The sequence below is a fragment of the Dreissena polymorpha genome, chromosome 16 (assembly GCF_020536995.1).
Source record: "Dreissena polymorpha isolate Duluth1 chromosome 16, UMN_Dpol_1.0, whole genome shotgun sequence".
In the NCBI taxonomy this organism is placed as follows: domain Eukaryota; kingdom Metazoa; phylum Mollusca; class Bivalvia; order Myida; family Dreissenidae; genus Dreissena; species Dreissena polymorpha.
In genome coordinates, this window is record NC_068370.1 from 48,589,719 (window position 1) to 48,608,530 (window position 18,812).

Sequence of the window (18,812 nt, forward strand, 5' to 3'; positions counted from 1 at the left end):
GAAAATATATCCATAATAAAACTGTTTAACACAGTTCATTACTACCTCGATAGATTTTGATACGTGTTAGTGTCATCGATCGTATGTATTTGTATTTTTACATGTATTTGATTATTTGTTACGACATAATGATTTGGTAGACCTATGTTGTTACGAAAAAATTATGTGTATATTTAAGTATGATGCCGATGTACTATTATATATAAGTCTAAAAAATTTCTATGTAAGTATGTTTGCATTTCTGTCAGTTTGACTTTATGTTTGTCTGTCTGTCTATACCATCAACAAGTTTCGTGGTACCGGTATTTTGTGTATACCATTAATAGTGTTTCCTTCTGTGTGTAATGACCATTATAAAATCTGCAAAATATCGTAAATACTACCTTTTGTATTACTGTCTCGGTGTGCTTTTTGATTCTTTAGATTTGTTATCGATTGTTGCATGCTCTAAGATAGCATATCGTTTTTTTTCACATACATATTGGTATATACGTGGTAATGTGTGTGATATAATACTAGGGTATGCCTTTCCATACAAGTGTGAGACACACTCTTATAAGTATCGTTATGCTGTTATATACTGTAACGGTGATAGTTCGCCATCATAATGTTATCAGAACAACACAAAACAACATTATTTACTTTTTAAAACGGGAATCGTACACTTTCATAATACTATATTTTTTATATTTAAACATAAGAAAAACTCTACAAATGTTTTTTGTAAAGTAATAGATTTTTTAAGACACGCACTTACGAGTCTGTTTTTACATAAACTAACTAAACATGGCAAACTTACGAGTGATTTGACACATTGGCTGAATTCGTGGATGTCATCTTAACAAGCGTGCGGCCACTGATCCAAAGAACGTATATGACGACAGTGTAGCAAAACACCATAAGGATGGTGGGTATACAGAACATGGTTAGAATCTGGTAGACCGCGTAGTAGATCCGCATATTGTCTTGGAGACCATGATCAGCACATAACATCATCGTAAAAGAAGTCACGTTATTGTAGTAAGTGGTGTTTTGTGTATCCTAAAAAAAGAGATCGTTTTGTTGCCATGAACTTATAATGCAAATTGCTTAAAATTTTGTTTCGCATGTTTAGGTATCTGGTTGCAATAGTATAATTATGTACTAAGTACAGAATCATAACATTTCAAGTTTATTGGCGATGCAGCATTCTGCCTTTGGCAAAAACATATATGCAAACGAGAGCTGGCCAGGACAGAGAATCATACAAATTACAATATGATATAATTAATTTTGAATAAATATGAAAATAAAAAAGGTTTACAATATTGCAAATAACATGTAAGACTATGTATTACATTCATTGTGTAAACATGCAATTATAAAGCAGCTAAATATTTACTTTCTCAGATCTAAGATTTAAAGCGTCTACCAAACAATTTGCAATATCTTTAGTTTTAGAGAATTTTTGCAAGACAGAGATTATATGAATTTACTTATGGTGGGCCAGGATGTCCTGATATTAAATTGTATGCAAAATTCGTTGTGTACTGGACAGCCCAGTAAAACGTGATATTCTGAATTAAAAACGTGTTAATTACCGATTTTACACTTCCGGTCTTCTCGTGATATCATATTATATATGCCAGATTATGTTTTACGACATCTGGAACTTAATTTAAATATGCTCATTTGGATTCTATACTTTTCATCGGATAAACAGTAAAATTGTGGTGCACAGTTTCCGGTGGTATTATACATCGTTTTATTATACAGATTTATCATCTAGATTATTGATTTGGTGTGCATTCATTGGTGCCAAAATGCAAACCGATTGCGACCTAAATGCAAACATTATAACATTTTACCTTTGAGAGTTTAATTTATTGTTACATGCTATGTTATGTACATGTATTGAATATTATTTTCCTGTAAACAAGTGTTAACTTAGAGTTTACGTATACAATTTAACTGGTTTACTGGTTTAAGAGTCCATTAACAATGGTGTGCATTATAATTACAGCACGATTCTATATGCATTAAATATGTAATATCCGATTATCAGGATATATATTCCAAATGATGTGCTAATATCGAGACAATATCTTCAGTGTATTGTTTAATTTTTAAATTATTGCGTGGATAAAGGATTATTGTACCTCGGTAGTTGTGTTCTATATCGGTTTGTGATTATCAGCGATAGTTAGATAAGGTAGACTAAATTGTGTACTTTGAGACTTTTTAAAAGCAGTTCGCACTAAGTGACTTGCCTAACGAAAAAAAATCAAACTTGAATACATTAGTTTTGAGTTAAGATTTTTTATTTTATATTGTACATGTGATACTTTTACTAAATTATGTGCAATCTCACGATTAAATAATTTGTTCGTGACAATCGGACGCTTAAGCAGGTGCAGTATGTGGCCGGCACCTTGACACTTGCGCTGTTGCATAAGAGCAATAGTGTTGTTGGAATGAATGTATTGTTGTCCTGGTTTAAAGGCCCACTACACATAATGACATTGAATGTGAACTATAATACCACGTTTTACCATGTTCATGCCCGCAAACATAAAAACCATACATACACCCATGCCTTAGATTTTAATGTCCATTGATGAATATTTGTATCGTAACATTGCACAGTCTGTAGCTATCAGATCAATAGCACATATTGAATCAAATTATGAACTCATGGATGGATTCAAGTTTGAACATGTTTGCGTAGTATATGTTTCTATGCGTATCAACTGTGTTTACGTGAAGGATGTGTTACCTCAACGAACAATGACGGCGCCGACAGGCATGCTGACATGACCCAAACGAAAACTAGAAGTTTTCGTGTGTTTCCGACGGTACATCTATGTCGGCTTTGAATAGGATTCACTATCACAAAGTATCTAAAATAAAATACAAAGTTCGTGTTTTTATGTTCGTATGGACTTATATACTTTTCACCGCATTTGATGCATACACAATAACAAAACATATAACTCAAATGAAAAGAACATATTTTGAACAGGTTGGCATGCTATGCTTTGTAGATGCTGTGTACACAAAAATATACATCAGCCTACGATGCACGTATATAAAGCTGTTACCAACGTATAAACTCAAGTGATCTAAGATGGACTGATAGCTCTATGACTACAAAGAACTATACTGATCAGTAAGCAGCTTTGATCTTATGTTTGCTCAATGGTAAACTATCCAGTTAATACCTAAAGCATTCGGCGTTCTGCGATCTTTACAAACATTTTAGTTTTAGCTCTTAACTAAAGCTAAACTGAACTGAGCTGAATTGCAGTGGTAGCGATGTAACATCTATATTTGCTAAATAATTGCGTTTTCCTTTAGATTTTCGCATCTAAGTATGAGATCAACGTGCAATACTATGTTCACTATCCTCTTTAATTTAAGCGTACACTTTATTTCAATTAAATGGTAAATGAAAACACGCACTCGTGTAAACATTATTAAAAAAATACATATAAAAGATTTGAATTTGCCATAGATTGGAAAGAAAGGTCGCAGTGACAGGTATATTAATTCATGCCCGTCTGTTTAAAGTTGCGACTGTATACAGTGTGGTCAGGAGAGAAACTTAAAGTGTTAAGTTGTCATGTGAAAATGGTACGAGTAGAGAGTATATAAATGGAATGTAAACAAAAACCCCGATTTTTTAAATATTTTACTAGCTTAGATGAGCGGTCAGTCTCGCACATTTCATGGTACACGGTTTGTTTTGGCCAATGAGAGCCGATTACATGTGTGTTTCAAAGCGTTCTGGTGCTATGATATATTGCTGTAGAGCGCGGAACAAAATGCCTTTTCTGCACAAAAGAATCGGTCGAAGACATGTAACATGTTTTTTCTTTTAGTGATTTGACACTGTTTGTCGAAAAAAGCAGTCGGATGTATTCGATAATATGGACAACTTATAATAAAGTGCTCCATTGTTTCTGGTAAACCACAGGAGCGCAAGGTGGAGTTAAGGTCGAAGTTAAACCCGCTACCGTCAAACCGAAGACGTGTGTGCAATATTTGTCCAGTTCGTGAACCACAATGAAAATAGATACATATTCGTTTTTATCTTCATTTTGGCGTATTGAAATGAGTTTATATTAGGTAAACTTTGAATTGTTATTGGCAGTTGATTTCACTCACATATTATTTTGGGTAAGATATATTGACCAAATGTCTTCGCGCGTGTTCTTGCTTGTTGAATGTGTATTAGTTTGTATCCGTCGCCTTTAGTTTGGTTTATATTTGAAATCAGGTCTGACATGAAGAGTGATGACGGCCAAATGTGTAATTTATATAAAATAGAAGTTGATTGTGTTGTGTCCCTCTTTCCTTCTTTCCGACAGTGTATCCCGTTTTAGGTCGTCCAGTAGCTCTTGAATACTGCAATTTGTTGATGTTTCTGTACATATACAACAGCTTCCATTTGGACTGAGTCGAGTTCGTGCATCAGATATTCGCTACAATAGTCCCAGACAACACCAGAGTAGTCCAGTGTAGAGTGAATACGTTAGAAAACATACAGTAGAAATTAAGGAAGTTTTTTCTGAAGCGACCGATAAGTCGACAAGCTTTTGTTAGAGTCATTGAGATGCAAGCTCATCATTGTGTGTCATATGATAGAGTATCCAGCTGCGTAGTGGTGTCAACTTCTAAAATATGTAAATAATTCATAAGTAAATGTGAGTGATGCGGTTCACAGAGTTAAACCAACCCCAAGACTGGACAACGAATTATGGTTGCAAGGTCGTTGTTAAACATGCTAAATGAAGTAAAGGGATACTTTATTTTACACTGATGTAAAAACTGGTGTCGTCAGCTGCGCTGGATGTTTTCACAACATGAATGATATCGTTTACGTTAGCGAGGAATAACAATTGGAAACATGAGGAGCATAGAGAAACGCCTGTTTGTTTAATGGCGCCAAGTGATGATATAGCATTTGAACACACACGATGCGCACTTAACAGTTTAACATGTAAGACATAATTAAGTGTTAGAGGAACATTTTAAAATTGACGAACATTGTGTGATTAGAAATTGACGCCAGACTCGATCAAAAATTGTTTGATTATCGCAGAAAACGGCACGCACTGCCTTATCCTCGTCAATCGCCTGACACGTTGTTTAATTTGTATTGTATATCATGAACTGTATCTGAAATGCACTTCAGTTTAAACAAAATGCTTCCTGTGGATAATAAAACAATATTTTGCAGAGTTTGTTTGAAATGATTCCTCTGTCTCAAGCATACATGTAGGCAGTGAACGTGTCTTCTTATCGTAATGAAGATTGAATGAATAGAAGTTCAACAACTATCTGCATGCAAGTAAGTATGGCCAATATGATCCACACAAACAACAATTTACAGGTACTGCTCCCAATGAAATTAATACTGTATTTAACATGATCATACAACTAAAAATAGTGTAAATACAATATTTGCTTTCAGAAATAAACAACACTTTCCAGTAAAAAACTAATATTAATCTCGCTAGGTTATCACCACGAGTGAAAATGCAATGCATTTACCTTTCAAAACTGACGGCTGTCAAATTGAGAATCGAGGCTACAGCCGTTAGCATCTCTATAAAACCAGACACCTTACAAAACGCTCGGCCACCGGGCCATTCACCAAAAACCATCCTGAAAAATATAAATGTATAATACCATATACATGTAATATTAAACAAGGTTTTGAAATGTAAAACAAGGTTAATTATTTGTATTATGTTCTTTAAACAACACACGAACAGCGTTACAGAAACAAATTAAACGTATGGCGAAATATAACAACGAATGATGGATTGATTACAACTGACATTATTTTTATTTTAATTAATTCGATGCGACGCTTGATTTGGTTTGCTTTTGTTTTCTGTGAACAAACTAAACCAAACGTTCCCCAGCCTGCGTAACTGGAGTTCCTGAGGTAAACGGTATATGTGCATTTCACACATTGCATGTATGTCTGTTCTTATGTATGCGACACTTAACATAAATGGAAACATGTATTCACAGGTCAATTAGTTGTAATGATTGTATTCAATTTAAGTTTCGTATTCTTCGATATTTTATCAATAAGCACGGATACTTGATCGCGAATGCGTAAAAACAAAGATCATATAAAACGCCGCGTTGACGCAGAGACGCATTCTGAAGAAACATTGTAAAAAAGCGAGCATGTATACAGTTAAATGACACTTCCTCAACACATGGAAGGAGTGTTTGTTTAACAAAATAACAACATTGTGCAAATGTATGTGTGTATCACATTACACGGTGTAAGTATTCGAAACGAGTTGCACTGTAGGTTTTACTATAGCCACATATATTAAAATTACTAAGCGTTATGGTTTCATAGATTGTCACTAACTTTTTATTATGTGAGCACACCATTGTGTTCCACAATTTAACGTAGTGACACGTATGTTGCCACATACTGGCCCGATTTAGAACTTAGCAAATATATTATTGGGATAAGTGTTCTAACCAAGTAAAATTAAAATTAGGTCAGATGTTCAGAGTAATATGCATGAGGATTTGTAATTTTCTTAAGTGTTAACGCGCATTTTCTTTTATTCGACCTCTTCATTATAAATCCCACGTGACCCAGTTTCAAACTTAGTCAATATACTTTCGGAACAAATGTTTTGATCAAGATCGATAATGATAAGAAATGAATATCTTGCCCAAACGTTACCATTTTGTAGTTGGAAGATCTCTTGAATGTATTTGTTTTGACTAAACTTCAATTTCAAGGATGTGTTCTAGTATTGCAGAAGGATGTAAATTCGGACAACTCTTCGCGAATCCATATATCATAATTATTCAATTTATTTATTTTAGTAAAAACTAGTTTGCATACTCACTATATAATTGTTGAGTTCTACAAAACATGATATTGTATTTAAATAGTAAACTTGTTAAACGACAACTAGAGGTGAACATATCTTAACGCAGCGCAAAATCAGCATCATATATAGCCCGGTATAGTTATTCATTTACAAATACACATTTACATAGTAATGAAATAAAAACGTCTCCTAAATGAGGAACTGTGATCATTGTTTCTGACGAAAATACATAGAGTTTATACAAGAGCATTGACAAGTATAGCCAATTGTGCTTGCATTTCGCAAATCATCAATACACTTTTCCTTTCAACGTAACTACAGTGTACACGTGTTGATGAGTATGTCCATATGTATGTGTACAATAGTGTGTGTTGCCAGTTTATTATATGTGCTAAAGTGCATATTTAGCGCAACGGATGGAAAAAAAAATTGTATTTTATAATGTAGTCATATTCATTGACTGGCAGTGGCATATATTCAAGCCCTATTCTATACAAGGAATAAGCGCACCACATTGTGGAACGATAAAGTACGTCGTGATCTCTGTGCACTATTTAATTTGTTTACGTTATGCATAAACGCATACCAGATTACACCAAGAGTAAAACCAATTTCGTTCATTATAGCTCATTTCGTCCTTGTAGACTATTGGCTTAGATCATTATCACTTTAAGACAAGACCCGACAACAAATAAAAAAGCACATGCCAGTGATTAATCTCTTGGGAAAAAACGAAACTTGATGAAAGGTTTATCACGTTTTCAAACGTGATTTGTGGAGAAACGCTTAGCTTAAACAACTGACACAATTCAATGATAGCACATCCAAACAATGTATTGCGCTTAGGGAGTGTTAACTAAATCACTTAAGCTCTTTCTCTTTTAACATCTTTGATAATTTTAATTCATTTATCAGTTAAATTCAATACCGAGAGGATACTATGTTTATAAATAAAAACGAATTTGTAATCAACTCAAAAACGTATGACACGTTGGCGATGTGTTAATACAGAGCTACCGGTAAATTTGTTTCTACATATATGCAATGAAATGTATTACTGATATATGTGTTTTTATAATCAGAACATACTTATGTATGTATTATATGTTTTAACTGAAACATTTAAAGCATACATTTTAATAGACGACTTTTGATTACTGCTGAATCCAGCGTCTTGTAAAAGCAGCGCATCTTTGGAGCTTCACTTAAACTAACTAATAAAATTAAGCACACTTCTTAATTAAATGTTATATTTTAAACAATTCACTGCACTATTCATTTCAATTGTATTATAATCGTCTGTGTGTAAAGTATTGCAAAATTGTTAATTGGAAAATATAATATTCATATAGCATGGATATGTGTATGTAAAAGTATAAGCCAACAAGAAAGCAATACATTAAATTATAGGAATGGCAAAACTTACTATTTCTTTAGGGATAATGATAACACGATTTGCTCAAACAACGATTAGTTGAGAACAAATGAGAACATAAATCATTTTAACCGCACCACTATTTATTAACTATTAATTTGAACACAAGTTCGAAAGATTCTCGGACAAAGATGACATGTATACTGCAAAATTTAGAAACATAAAATTTTATTTGAGATTGACCTTTATTGTTTCATTTACCGCGCCGACACATGCTAAGACATGAGGTAACACGTAAAGTGAGCGCATTTAATGAAATCGTTATATATCTACCATTGTGTTATAGTGTGTACTTTATACCTATATACAACCATTTAATAAAAACACTTTAACCCGTAATTTGCCAATAATACTATGTATAATAAGTATCAATTAGTTTACATAATTGTGTTTTTTGGACCAGAACATATTGTTGATATAATTTTTAAAAAGTCTTCATATTCTTATATAACAGTCGATAATCTATTTAATACTTGGATGTTACATATTACATAATCGTCTCTAACGTTAAAACTGTAAATAACTGTATGACGTCCACTCGTGTCATACTTATAGCATATAATGAACTAAGGGTTGCAAAGTCGACGTTCTACGCAAATTCATGGTCAATACCTATACGAGAATTTCAACGACGATAAGAAACTATATGATATATACCTATTCGCAGTTTAGTTTATTAAATGACATTAAGATTATTTAAATATATACATTATATAAAGTTGAACCTCCAACTAGTACATAATTTTCGATGCTAAAATATTCCGGACCTTTGTTTAGTATAGCGACGCATACATTACTGAAGCAAACATGTGTAAATAATATTTCTATGTGCATGGGTACATGAAATGTGAGTCAGGTTTTGGAATGGTTTTAATTATATAAACTTATCACGGCAAATTATACAAGAGAGGATTTAAACTAGTGGTACAATGCACATTTAAAGGGAGCAATATAGCGTCAACGGTTTTAATAAATGCATCAGTGGATTTTAGCTTAACATTGTTAAACAATTTCATTCATTTAAAATGTACGCTTAGTATCGCGTTAAAAAACAATCATGATTTGACATTTGATACAAACAGGGCAATGTCATATTCTTACCGGAGCAACTCGTGTGGGATAACTACGAGCAGGAACAGAATGTCGGCAACAGCTAGGCTTACCATGAACATTAAGGTCACATTTCGATTGGACCTACGTCCGATCGCCGCACAAATCACAATGCAATTTCCTGCCAAGCCCAACAAAAACACGATGCCGTATATAATGGTCTGTGGCAACACATGGGGCTCGTTAACCCATGACGTCTTAAGCTTTTCAATATCCTCGTAAAAATAAAATCCATCGTCCATCTCTTTCGTTTGATTTTCTCCTGACTCGTTATAATGATACGTAGACGATTGATTGTTTGCAGTAGCCATCACCGACTTATTTGTCTCTGTATTAACGGATGCCATTGGCTCACCTTTTGGTTGTAAATGTTTTATTAGATGATTTATTACTATCAAGTGTTGAGATATCATGCATCAGTCATCGTTTGAGTGAACGCATACGTTTATGTAGTGTTGTAATCGCTCATTATATCACTAATAATTTTATCCAACACGTTTATAACGCAAGAGGTTAATCACTTATGTAATAGTCTCGAACATGTAAACTCAATTGTAAACAACAAACGCATACTTAGGTCATTTAGAGAAAAGTGTTGACGTTGTTTAATTCCCGACGCAAAGCTGTTTTTGTATCCAGATAGTACCTTTAATCATGTCAGAAATAATCAAATAAGCAAATACAAAAATGCATGTATTAAATGATGTGATTGCTTTCCTGATTGTTATATAACGATAATTCAACGCGAACACGTCTTTATTATTTCCAACAGATTAAACGAAATAATACTGGTGGACACATCTGTAACGGTACAAATCAGTTGTTGCAATTGCGGTAATCCATCTTTAATTAGAACTTTTATTATTTATTATTCGTTAACATTTGCTATATTGTAAACATTTATGCACTGTATTGATTAATCATGTTTGATTTAAATTTCGCTATATATTTGTGTAAATTACAATTTAAATCGCATACTTTTTAATAAAAGACAGTGTAGATTTAATATTTAGCACGCATTAAACTGTCCTTCTGCCACCTAACGCAACACTGAAACATATGCCATATTGTTTTCCAACCTATTTCTCTCGGTATGAACGTAGATTATCATTACGCTCCAATATCACAGATAGTTCTGCCTGGCTGCTAGAAACAGCTCATATGCATTCAATGGATCTTGACGTAAATATGTTGCCAAATACGAAGAGCTGCGTACTTAGACGTATCTATTAATAAGTTAAATGGCGCGTGTTAATGAACTTAATTCACATGAACTTTTTAAAATAATTGTTTAATAATTGTCAAGTTAATATTTATAAGATGCATCCTAATTACTACACATGTTACCTGATAAAACGAAAACATGTTTTTAACTGATGTTATTGCATTGTTCCCAACAGAATGTACATTTGAGAAGTCAATATAAATACCATAATTGTATAGGTAAGCTCAAGCAAACAATGTAACCCCATTTCACTGACATACATGTAACACTATATCGGATAACATTATTTATATATACCTTATCTCATTTCAATATTAACATTTTAATTAAGCTTAAGCAATACATCAATGATCTTGATGTTTGTATTTATCCGATAAACGATATGTATCCATTTATATTATGACGTATTTAAACATGCGGAGGAAAACATCCATGGTATAGGTATGTTTATTACATGGTGTTATATCGTATTTGATCCTTTGAATTGTTTCATGTACACTACTCAAATTCACTTTTGCTTCAATAACGATAGCTGTAATTACGTGTATCCAATAACGAATTAAGCGATCAATTTATTGCTTTATGTGCTTACAGAACCAACGCAGTTTGATTGGTTTATAATATTTTGAAACCATTGTATACACTCTATAAAACAATTGCTGCGTCTTGAAAGTGTCGCTGTGTGAAATACGTTATTATCATGACAATTCTCTTTCAATAAATACCGACGTGCAGAAAGTATACTGTCAGACAAAATAAGGTAGTGTATGGTGTCGCTAACTTAGTTTGTTAGATGTCTTATACTCACGAACCGTACTTTAAATATTTAATTAAGCAATACAATTTACTAGTTTTGGTTCAATATCTGCTTTTTATTAAGAGAACGTGAATAGTATGTTGTTTTCATGCGATTTGCATATTTCGTCGAATAAATGAATTATATATATTAAAACTAAATCCGAGGATGCATAAGTTTAATGGAATTAAATTTCCTTGTTTAAATCTCTAGAAAGCGTAAAATGCACCAATAATCAAAAAAGCAGATATAGAACATTTCGTACATGTTCGTACTATGTCTTCTTTAAAATTGTGTAATTGGAAATGATACTAAAAGTTGTCTTCATCAATAATTATATTAAATATTTATATGTTACAGTAGGGTTAGGGATTTTGTTCCGCAAATAAGGGGTTGTTTAGGGATGAATATTTTTGGGGATTAATATTAAAAAAATCCGGGTTTTTTAGGGATTAATCCCTAACAATGCCTTCTATGGTTTTGTATGGATTTTTTGGGTTTTAAACGGATTATTTGGGATTGTTAGGGATGCTAGCACTCTGTGCATGCGTACGGGTTAAAAGGCGGAGTTTAGAATGTGAGCTTTTGCTAGGACTGCGCATGCTGTAACTCGCGATAATAACTCCGCCTTTTTAGCCCTACGCATGCGCAGTACTTTAATATATTAAAGCAACGATCATAAATTAACAAAGATGGGAAACATTAATTCAGACCAATAGAAAGTATATGAAATTAGCGCAACGAAAACGAGATCAATATCACGTGACATCAATCGAGCAGCCGCTAGTCTCACTCTGTTATCTGGCGTTATCATTCGCTACTGCAACGGGTCTGCCCGCTTAATTCCAATACACCACATTGCATTACTTCGCACAATAGAACTGAAAACATATTAAACATGAAAAAATGTATACATTAATAGCAGCGTTGATAAACCAAACGTGATTTTAAAATAAAACATAATATATTTGAAAACATGAGTCTCTGAACCAATATTAAGTAATGAAACGTAAGAAAGTAATGAAACGTGTTCGCAAAAGAAATAATTTTGATCAAAATAGACCAGTGCACGATGGCGAATGAGACCTAAATGTGCACTGGTAGACAGTTAATAAATTGCATTATGCATTAAACCGACCAAATTAAATCCTTATCTAAAAATAGTTGTCCACGCCCCGCCTACACGTTTACGGCAGTGATTAACTTTCGCGATGAATTCATCCCTTTAGGGGCTTAATTCATCGCAATTTATCCATAAACACCGCTGGAAAAGGGTTAATACAGATGAATTAGGATGAAGCGGGGTGAAAACGTATTAATCCCTAAAAATCGGCTGAATGAGGGTTATTTTTTACGGGATTTTAAAGGGATTAAACCCGGAACAAAAAACCTAACCCTACTGTATGCAAGTTTTGTATGGAAACTATAGGAAAGTGACCGTGTTGAGTAATGGTTTTACCGTCACAATAAAACCATTGAATTTATTCGTATTTGTAAATACGTCTTTTCTGTAAACGTTTGTCAAAAATGATTAAAACTTAATTCCGAAACGCCACGTAGTTCACTTCAAAGTATCCGTTTTAACTCCGGTAACAATAACTCATATAGAGTTTCCGCTTCCGGTTTTAAGTGAGCATCAATTTAAAATGTAATTCTAAAAACTAAAACAAAAAGCGTGTGAGGCACACAAATAACATTAGTGAGTAATGTGAAGTTTATTGAACAGGATATATGTGACATGTAAAAAAATAAAACGAGGTTTGTGACTTTGAGAAGGCTTTTCCTCAAGCTTTTGTATTTTTCTATTGACGGGTGGGGTGTGAGAAAGACCCTGAATATTGACATAATATGTGTATACACACATAAGGTCATTGTCATTGTCTGGCGCCTCCGTCACGCATCAATAAACGTGTTAATAGTTCACCATGGCAGTAGCTTAATTTAACAAGAGTGTTAAGGGTTTATTGTGAATACTGTCCCGTTAATCCCGCGATAGTTGTGAAATCATGAACAAACGCCAGCATGCATCTACTGCGAGCGAGTTAACAGACAATAGCTCATTAGACTCGTCTGTATTCGAAAATTGAAAGGGGCAAGAGTCCAAGAAAAACTCGAAAATGAAAAAATTGAACAGGAAAGTCCCTAGCAACAATCTACGGCTGAAAGTTTATCAATTCGCTCAATAGAATCACGGTTCGAAGAGATTAGTTCCAAGTTGTCTACAGTCCTTACGAAAGATGACACCTCCATTATTCGTACCATGATTAAGGAAACGTTCGATGAAGTCAAAGATAATTTTTTGAGCTCAGTCGTCAAAAGGTTGGAAATCATTGAATGCAACATCTTCGACCAGACAAAGGAAATTGAATCGTTACATTGTCAAATAGCCAGCAAAGACAAAGAACTACAAGACCTAAACACAAAGCTGAATGACTCAGAAAAGCGTACTGCAGAAATTTTAAATGAGCACGAACAGTATAGCCGTAGAAACAATTTGCGAATTACGGGTCTACAAGGAGACGAAGAATTTCAGTCCTCAATAGCGGTGACTGAACAGGTGTCGTACCTTTTAAGTTCCAAGCTTGGTCTGCGCGTTGAAAAGGAGGATATAGACATAGCGCATAGGATAGGGAAATATCACCGAGAGAAGATCCGACCGGTCATCGTCAGGTTTATACGGCGCCAAACAAAATCGGATGTAATGCGAAATGCAAAGCTACTCAAAGGTTACGGTATTTTCTTGAATGAAGACCTGACAAAATTAAACGCTGAAGTCCTAGTGTCCGTTAGGCTGAAGGACCCCGAGACGGTGGAGCGAGCTTGGTCGTTCGATGGGAAGCTTTATGCACGCTTCAGAGATAAAGAACGCTCTGCTATAATCGATTACGAACATTTTAGACGTGGCTCAACAAACCATGGCCAAAGGCGGTAGCTTCACAATTGTACGCCAGCAGGGCTTCAACCAGCACATATCGACGCCTGTAACATAGGACACTCCGTGTTTAGAACTGACGGTGTTTTCGTTGTTGTTGTTTTTTGTTATTTCATATCTTTAACAGTCTATATTCACTCGTTTGTAATACGTGTGCAAACCAGTTTAATCATGACATTGTAACGGACCACCTTCATATCTTTGCTGTGTTTTTTTATTCAGTTGTTCTCTTGTTTTTTAAGTGTTTGTAATTTTCTAACTTAAGTACATTTTTTCTCTCTCTAATTCGACAAAGATAGTACTTTTTAAGCATATCATACTTATATAATCCATCTTAATCTAGTGGTCGCTTTTGTGTCTGTCTATTGTTATAAGTTAAGTACTTGAGACACAAACTCATACGGTGTTAGTTCACACACGCAACGTACGCACGCATGTACAAACATACACACACGCGTTCGCGCGCGCGCGCACACACACACACTCACGCATCCACACGCACACATGCAAGTAATAGTAATATACAATTTTATATTTGCTCATTTAGAGGCCTTGATATACTAATGGGGAATATAACGTGATAAAACAATTACCCATAATATGGCATTGTACAATATTATATTTGTAAAACATAAGTCGTTTGTTTATGTATGCATATTAGTATGGACCGAGAAGTATTGTAGCTTCGTTAGTCGACAGGTGCCATGGTGTTGTTTTTCTTGTTGTTGTTATTGTTATATGGCACAGTCCCTTTTTTTTGGTTACAGTGTAAATCGAGTACAAACGATTCGAAACACATAAGCTGTTAACATTTTACAAACACTCACTTTACACATACGCATGCGCACTCACACACCAACGCACGTGCACAGATGCACGCATGCGTGCGCGCGCGCGCACACACACACACACACACATGCAAGAAGTAGAATATATTACTTTTTCAACATTTAGAGCATACACGTTTACTCTATTGCAGTTTTTCCGGGTCTTTTGTTTTGTACTGAATCGCCTTGTAGCTAGCTTCTTTTGTTAATTACTGTTTTTCAATAATTTTGAGAACATCTTACACCCTGATGGGTTAACTTATGAATAAATACAATATATTTTTGCTTGTGAGTTTTTCCTTACATGTACCTTGTTGTATCCACTTTCAAGTTTAATATAACTGAAACCAAGGTACAAAGATTAAAATAACACTTTTTCTCCTCAAGATATTCTTCTTCATTGAAGAAGAGTACATAAGTAGGAATTAAAGGGTATGATATACCTTTATAACATATTTACTTTAAAAAAAATGCTTATTCAATTATATGAAAGTATTATTTCTTCTATTGTACATTTTTGATAATGCTTCCTTTTTTGATTTCGCGAGAAGCGTTCTCAATTTTCGTTTTTTACCATGTAGAGGAAACTCTTTGCTAATGACAATTAAAAAAAATGTTCATATTATTATCCCGTCTAAATGTATAATATATTTTTATACGCCCGTATAAAATACGGGACGTATTATGTGAAACCCCTTGGCGGGCGGGCGGGCGGCGGGCGGACGGCGGGCGGCGGGCGGAAGGCATCACTTTGTCCGGACTCTAATTCAAATTGTATTCATCCGATCTTCACCAAACTTGGTCAGCAGTTGCATCTAGTTGATATCTAGGCCAAGTTCGAATATAGGTCATGCCGGGTCAAAAACTAGGTCATAGGGTCAATAAGTGCATTTTCAAAGGGGCCACTTTGTCCGGACTCTATTTCAAATTGTATTCATCCGATCTTCACCAAACTTGGTCAGCAGTTGCATCTAGTTGATATATAGGCCAAGTTCGAATATGGGTCATGCCGGGTCAAAAACTAGGTCATAGGGTCAATTAGTGCATTTTCAACGGCGCCACTTTGTCCGGACTCTAATTCAAATTGTATTCATCCGATCTTCACCAAACTTGGTCAGTAGTTGCATCTAGTTGATATCTAGGTCAAGTCCGAATATGGGTCATGCTGGGTCAAAAACTAGGTCAAAGGGTCAATTAGTGCATTTTACTTTGTCCGGACTCTAATTCAAATTGTATAAATCTTATCTTCACCAAACTTGGTCAGTAGTTGCATCTAGTTGATATCTAGGCCAAGTTCGAATATGGGTCATGCCAGGTAAAAAACTAGGTCATAGGGTCAATTAGTCCATTTTCAATTAGTCCATCTCCAATGGCACACGAATCGGGCGTATATTGCTCCGTCATGCGGCGCTCTTGTTTAAACTTTATTAATACAAATTTTGTTACCTGCTAAATATAAAATGTAGGAAACCTGTTTTTGTATTAGAATATTCACGTAGTATACACACAAATTCATTAATTCTTCCTCTTCACACGTTTTTTCCCGATCTCTTATGTTATTTATTCTAATTGTTTGCTTATTACCTGCGTACTTTTATGAAGCGCACTTTTGTATATCTTTACTGGGAACCCTTTTGTACCCCCAGTTTTTGTGTTTTTTTATTTGTCACTTTAATTACTTTTTATTACAATTTAAAGGCATGGAATATGAATTTCACTTTATTTAATTTACTTTTACCAAATGACTAACGATCTGAACATTGTTTCTCTTAACTGCAGAGGTTTAAATGGAAAATTAAAAAGGCTTAAAGTTTTTAATTACTTAAAAGAATTAAAGGCTAACATATATTGACAGGGCACACATTTTACCCCTGATATGTATAATACCATTTATTCTGAATGGGGATCTGACTGCTATTTTAGCTACAGTAACTGTTCTTCTTATTCTAGGGGAACGGGTATTTTGATATCCAATAACACGGATTTTAAAATGCACAGGTCTGTTGCTGATTCGCATGGCAATTGTCTTGCACTTGACATTTCTGTTAGCGAATATCGTTTTACGTTGCTTACTTTATATGGGCCCAATACTGACTCTCCCTCTTTTTTTACTGATATTTTTGAAGTAATTGAGCGACTTGAAAATGAAGCTTTTATGATATGTGGTGAGTTTAACTTATTTATAGCTCCTGTACTAAATTACTTCAATTACAAAAAGGTTAATAACCCTAAAGCTCGAAACAAAGTATTAGAATTAATCAAATGTTACAATCTTGTAGACCCTTTTCGAGAACATAACCAGTCAAAATAAAGATTTACATGGCGTAAAAAAAATCCGATACAACAGACTAGGCTGGATCTATTTTTAATCACTTCAGATTTTTTGCAACACTTTAAAACCACTGGAATTGATCCATGTTTACAATCGTATCACTCAATCATTACTTTAAACTTAACCTTTAGTAACTTTTCTCATAAACCAGGTCTTTGGAAACATAATAATTCTTTACTGTCAGACATTATGTATGTACAGGAAATCAACAACAAAAAATTATGAGATTAAACTTCAATACGCACTACCCATTTATAATTATCAAAATATAAACGAAATTCCTGACAGTGAATTACAGTTTACGATAAGTGATCAACTTTTACTAAAAACCCTGCTTATGGAATTAAGGGGCAAATCTATTTCGTATGGGTCTTATAAAAAAAGAGAAACAAAACTTACAGAAAGCAAATTATTAACAAGATTTAAAGAGTTGGAAGATAACTTCCTAGATGAAAACATTGCAGAACTTGAAAATTTTTAAACTGAAATAAATAATTTTCAGAGCACACGTTTAGAAGGATACATGCTAAGATCCAAATTTCAGTGGACTTTACAAGGTGAAAAGCCATCTAGATATTGTTGTAGCCTTGAAAAAAAAATGCAATAACAAAATCAATATATAAACTAAAAAATGAAGATGATAGTGAAATAACTGACCAAACCGGTATCCTTAATTCAATAGCATCTTATTAGCAGTCTCTTTGTAAACAAAATAATGATTGCAGTAGTGAAGACTTTAATAACTATGTAAAATACATAAATTGCCCAAAATTAAACCAGAGTGAGTCCATTTCAATCGAAGGTATTATGACGTTAGAGGAAGCTTCAACTGTTTAAAAAAAAATGTCAAATAATAAAAGCCCAGGCAATTCTGGCTTCAGTGCAGATTTTTATAAAGTGTTTTGGAAAAAAAATGGTACTTTTGTTGGCAGATCCTTAAATGAAGCTTTTAAGTGTGGACATTTATCTATAACACAAACTCAAGGTATCATAACCTGTATTTCAAAGGGTTATAAATCTAGACTTTATATAAAAAATTGGCGTCCAATTACTCTATTAAATACTGTTTATAAAATTGCCTCTGGAGTAATAGCTAACAGATTTAAATTATTTATTGACAAGTTAATTCATAACAACCAGACGGTTTTTATTAAAGGGAGATACATAGGGGAAAATACTATGTTAATTTATGACATTATGCACTATACTGGAGAAAACGAGATCCCAGGCTTACTTCTCCTAATTGATTTGAAAAAGCGTACGATTAATTGGCCTGGTCCTTTGTACAAAATACA

General features: G+C 34.0%; 2 protein-coding genes across 2 annotated transcripts in view; both read right to left on the bottom strand.

Moving 5' to 3' along the window:
- LOC127861831 (tachykinin-like peptides receptor 86C) overlaps positions 1 to 9,752 on the bottom strand; it is a 43,538-nt gene extending 33,786 nt beyond the window's left edge. The window contains exons 1-4 of the mRNA XM_052400511.1: positions 9,397 to 9,752; positions 5,536 to 5,649; positions 2,756 to 2,879; positions 800 to 1,041 (exon numbers count right to left, since the gene is read on the bottom strand). Coding sequence (XP_052256471.1) covers positions 800 to 1,041; positions 2,756 to 2,879; positions 5,536 to 5,649; positions 9,397 to 9,752 — 836 coding nt within the window. The remainder of the gene's footprint in view (positions 1 to 799; positions 1,042 to 2,755; positions 2,880 to 5,535; positions 5,650 to 9,396) is intronic.
- Positions 1 to 18,812, bottom strand: part of LOC127861624 (profilin-1-like) — a 368,553-nt gene that overhangs the window by 58,324 nt on the left and 291,417 nt on the right. The gene's annotated exons all lie outside the window — the stretch shown is intronic.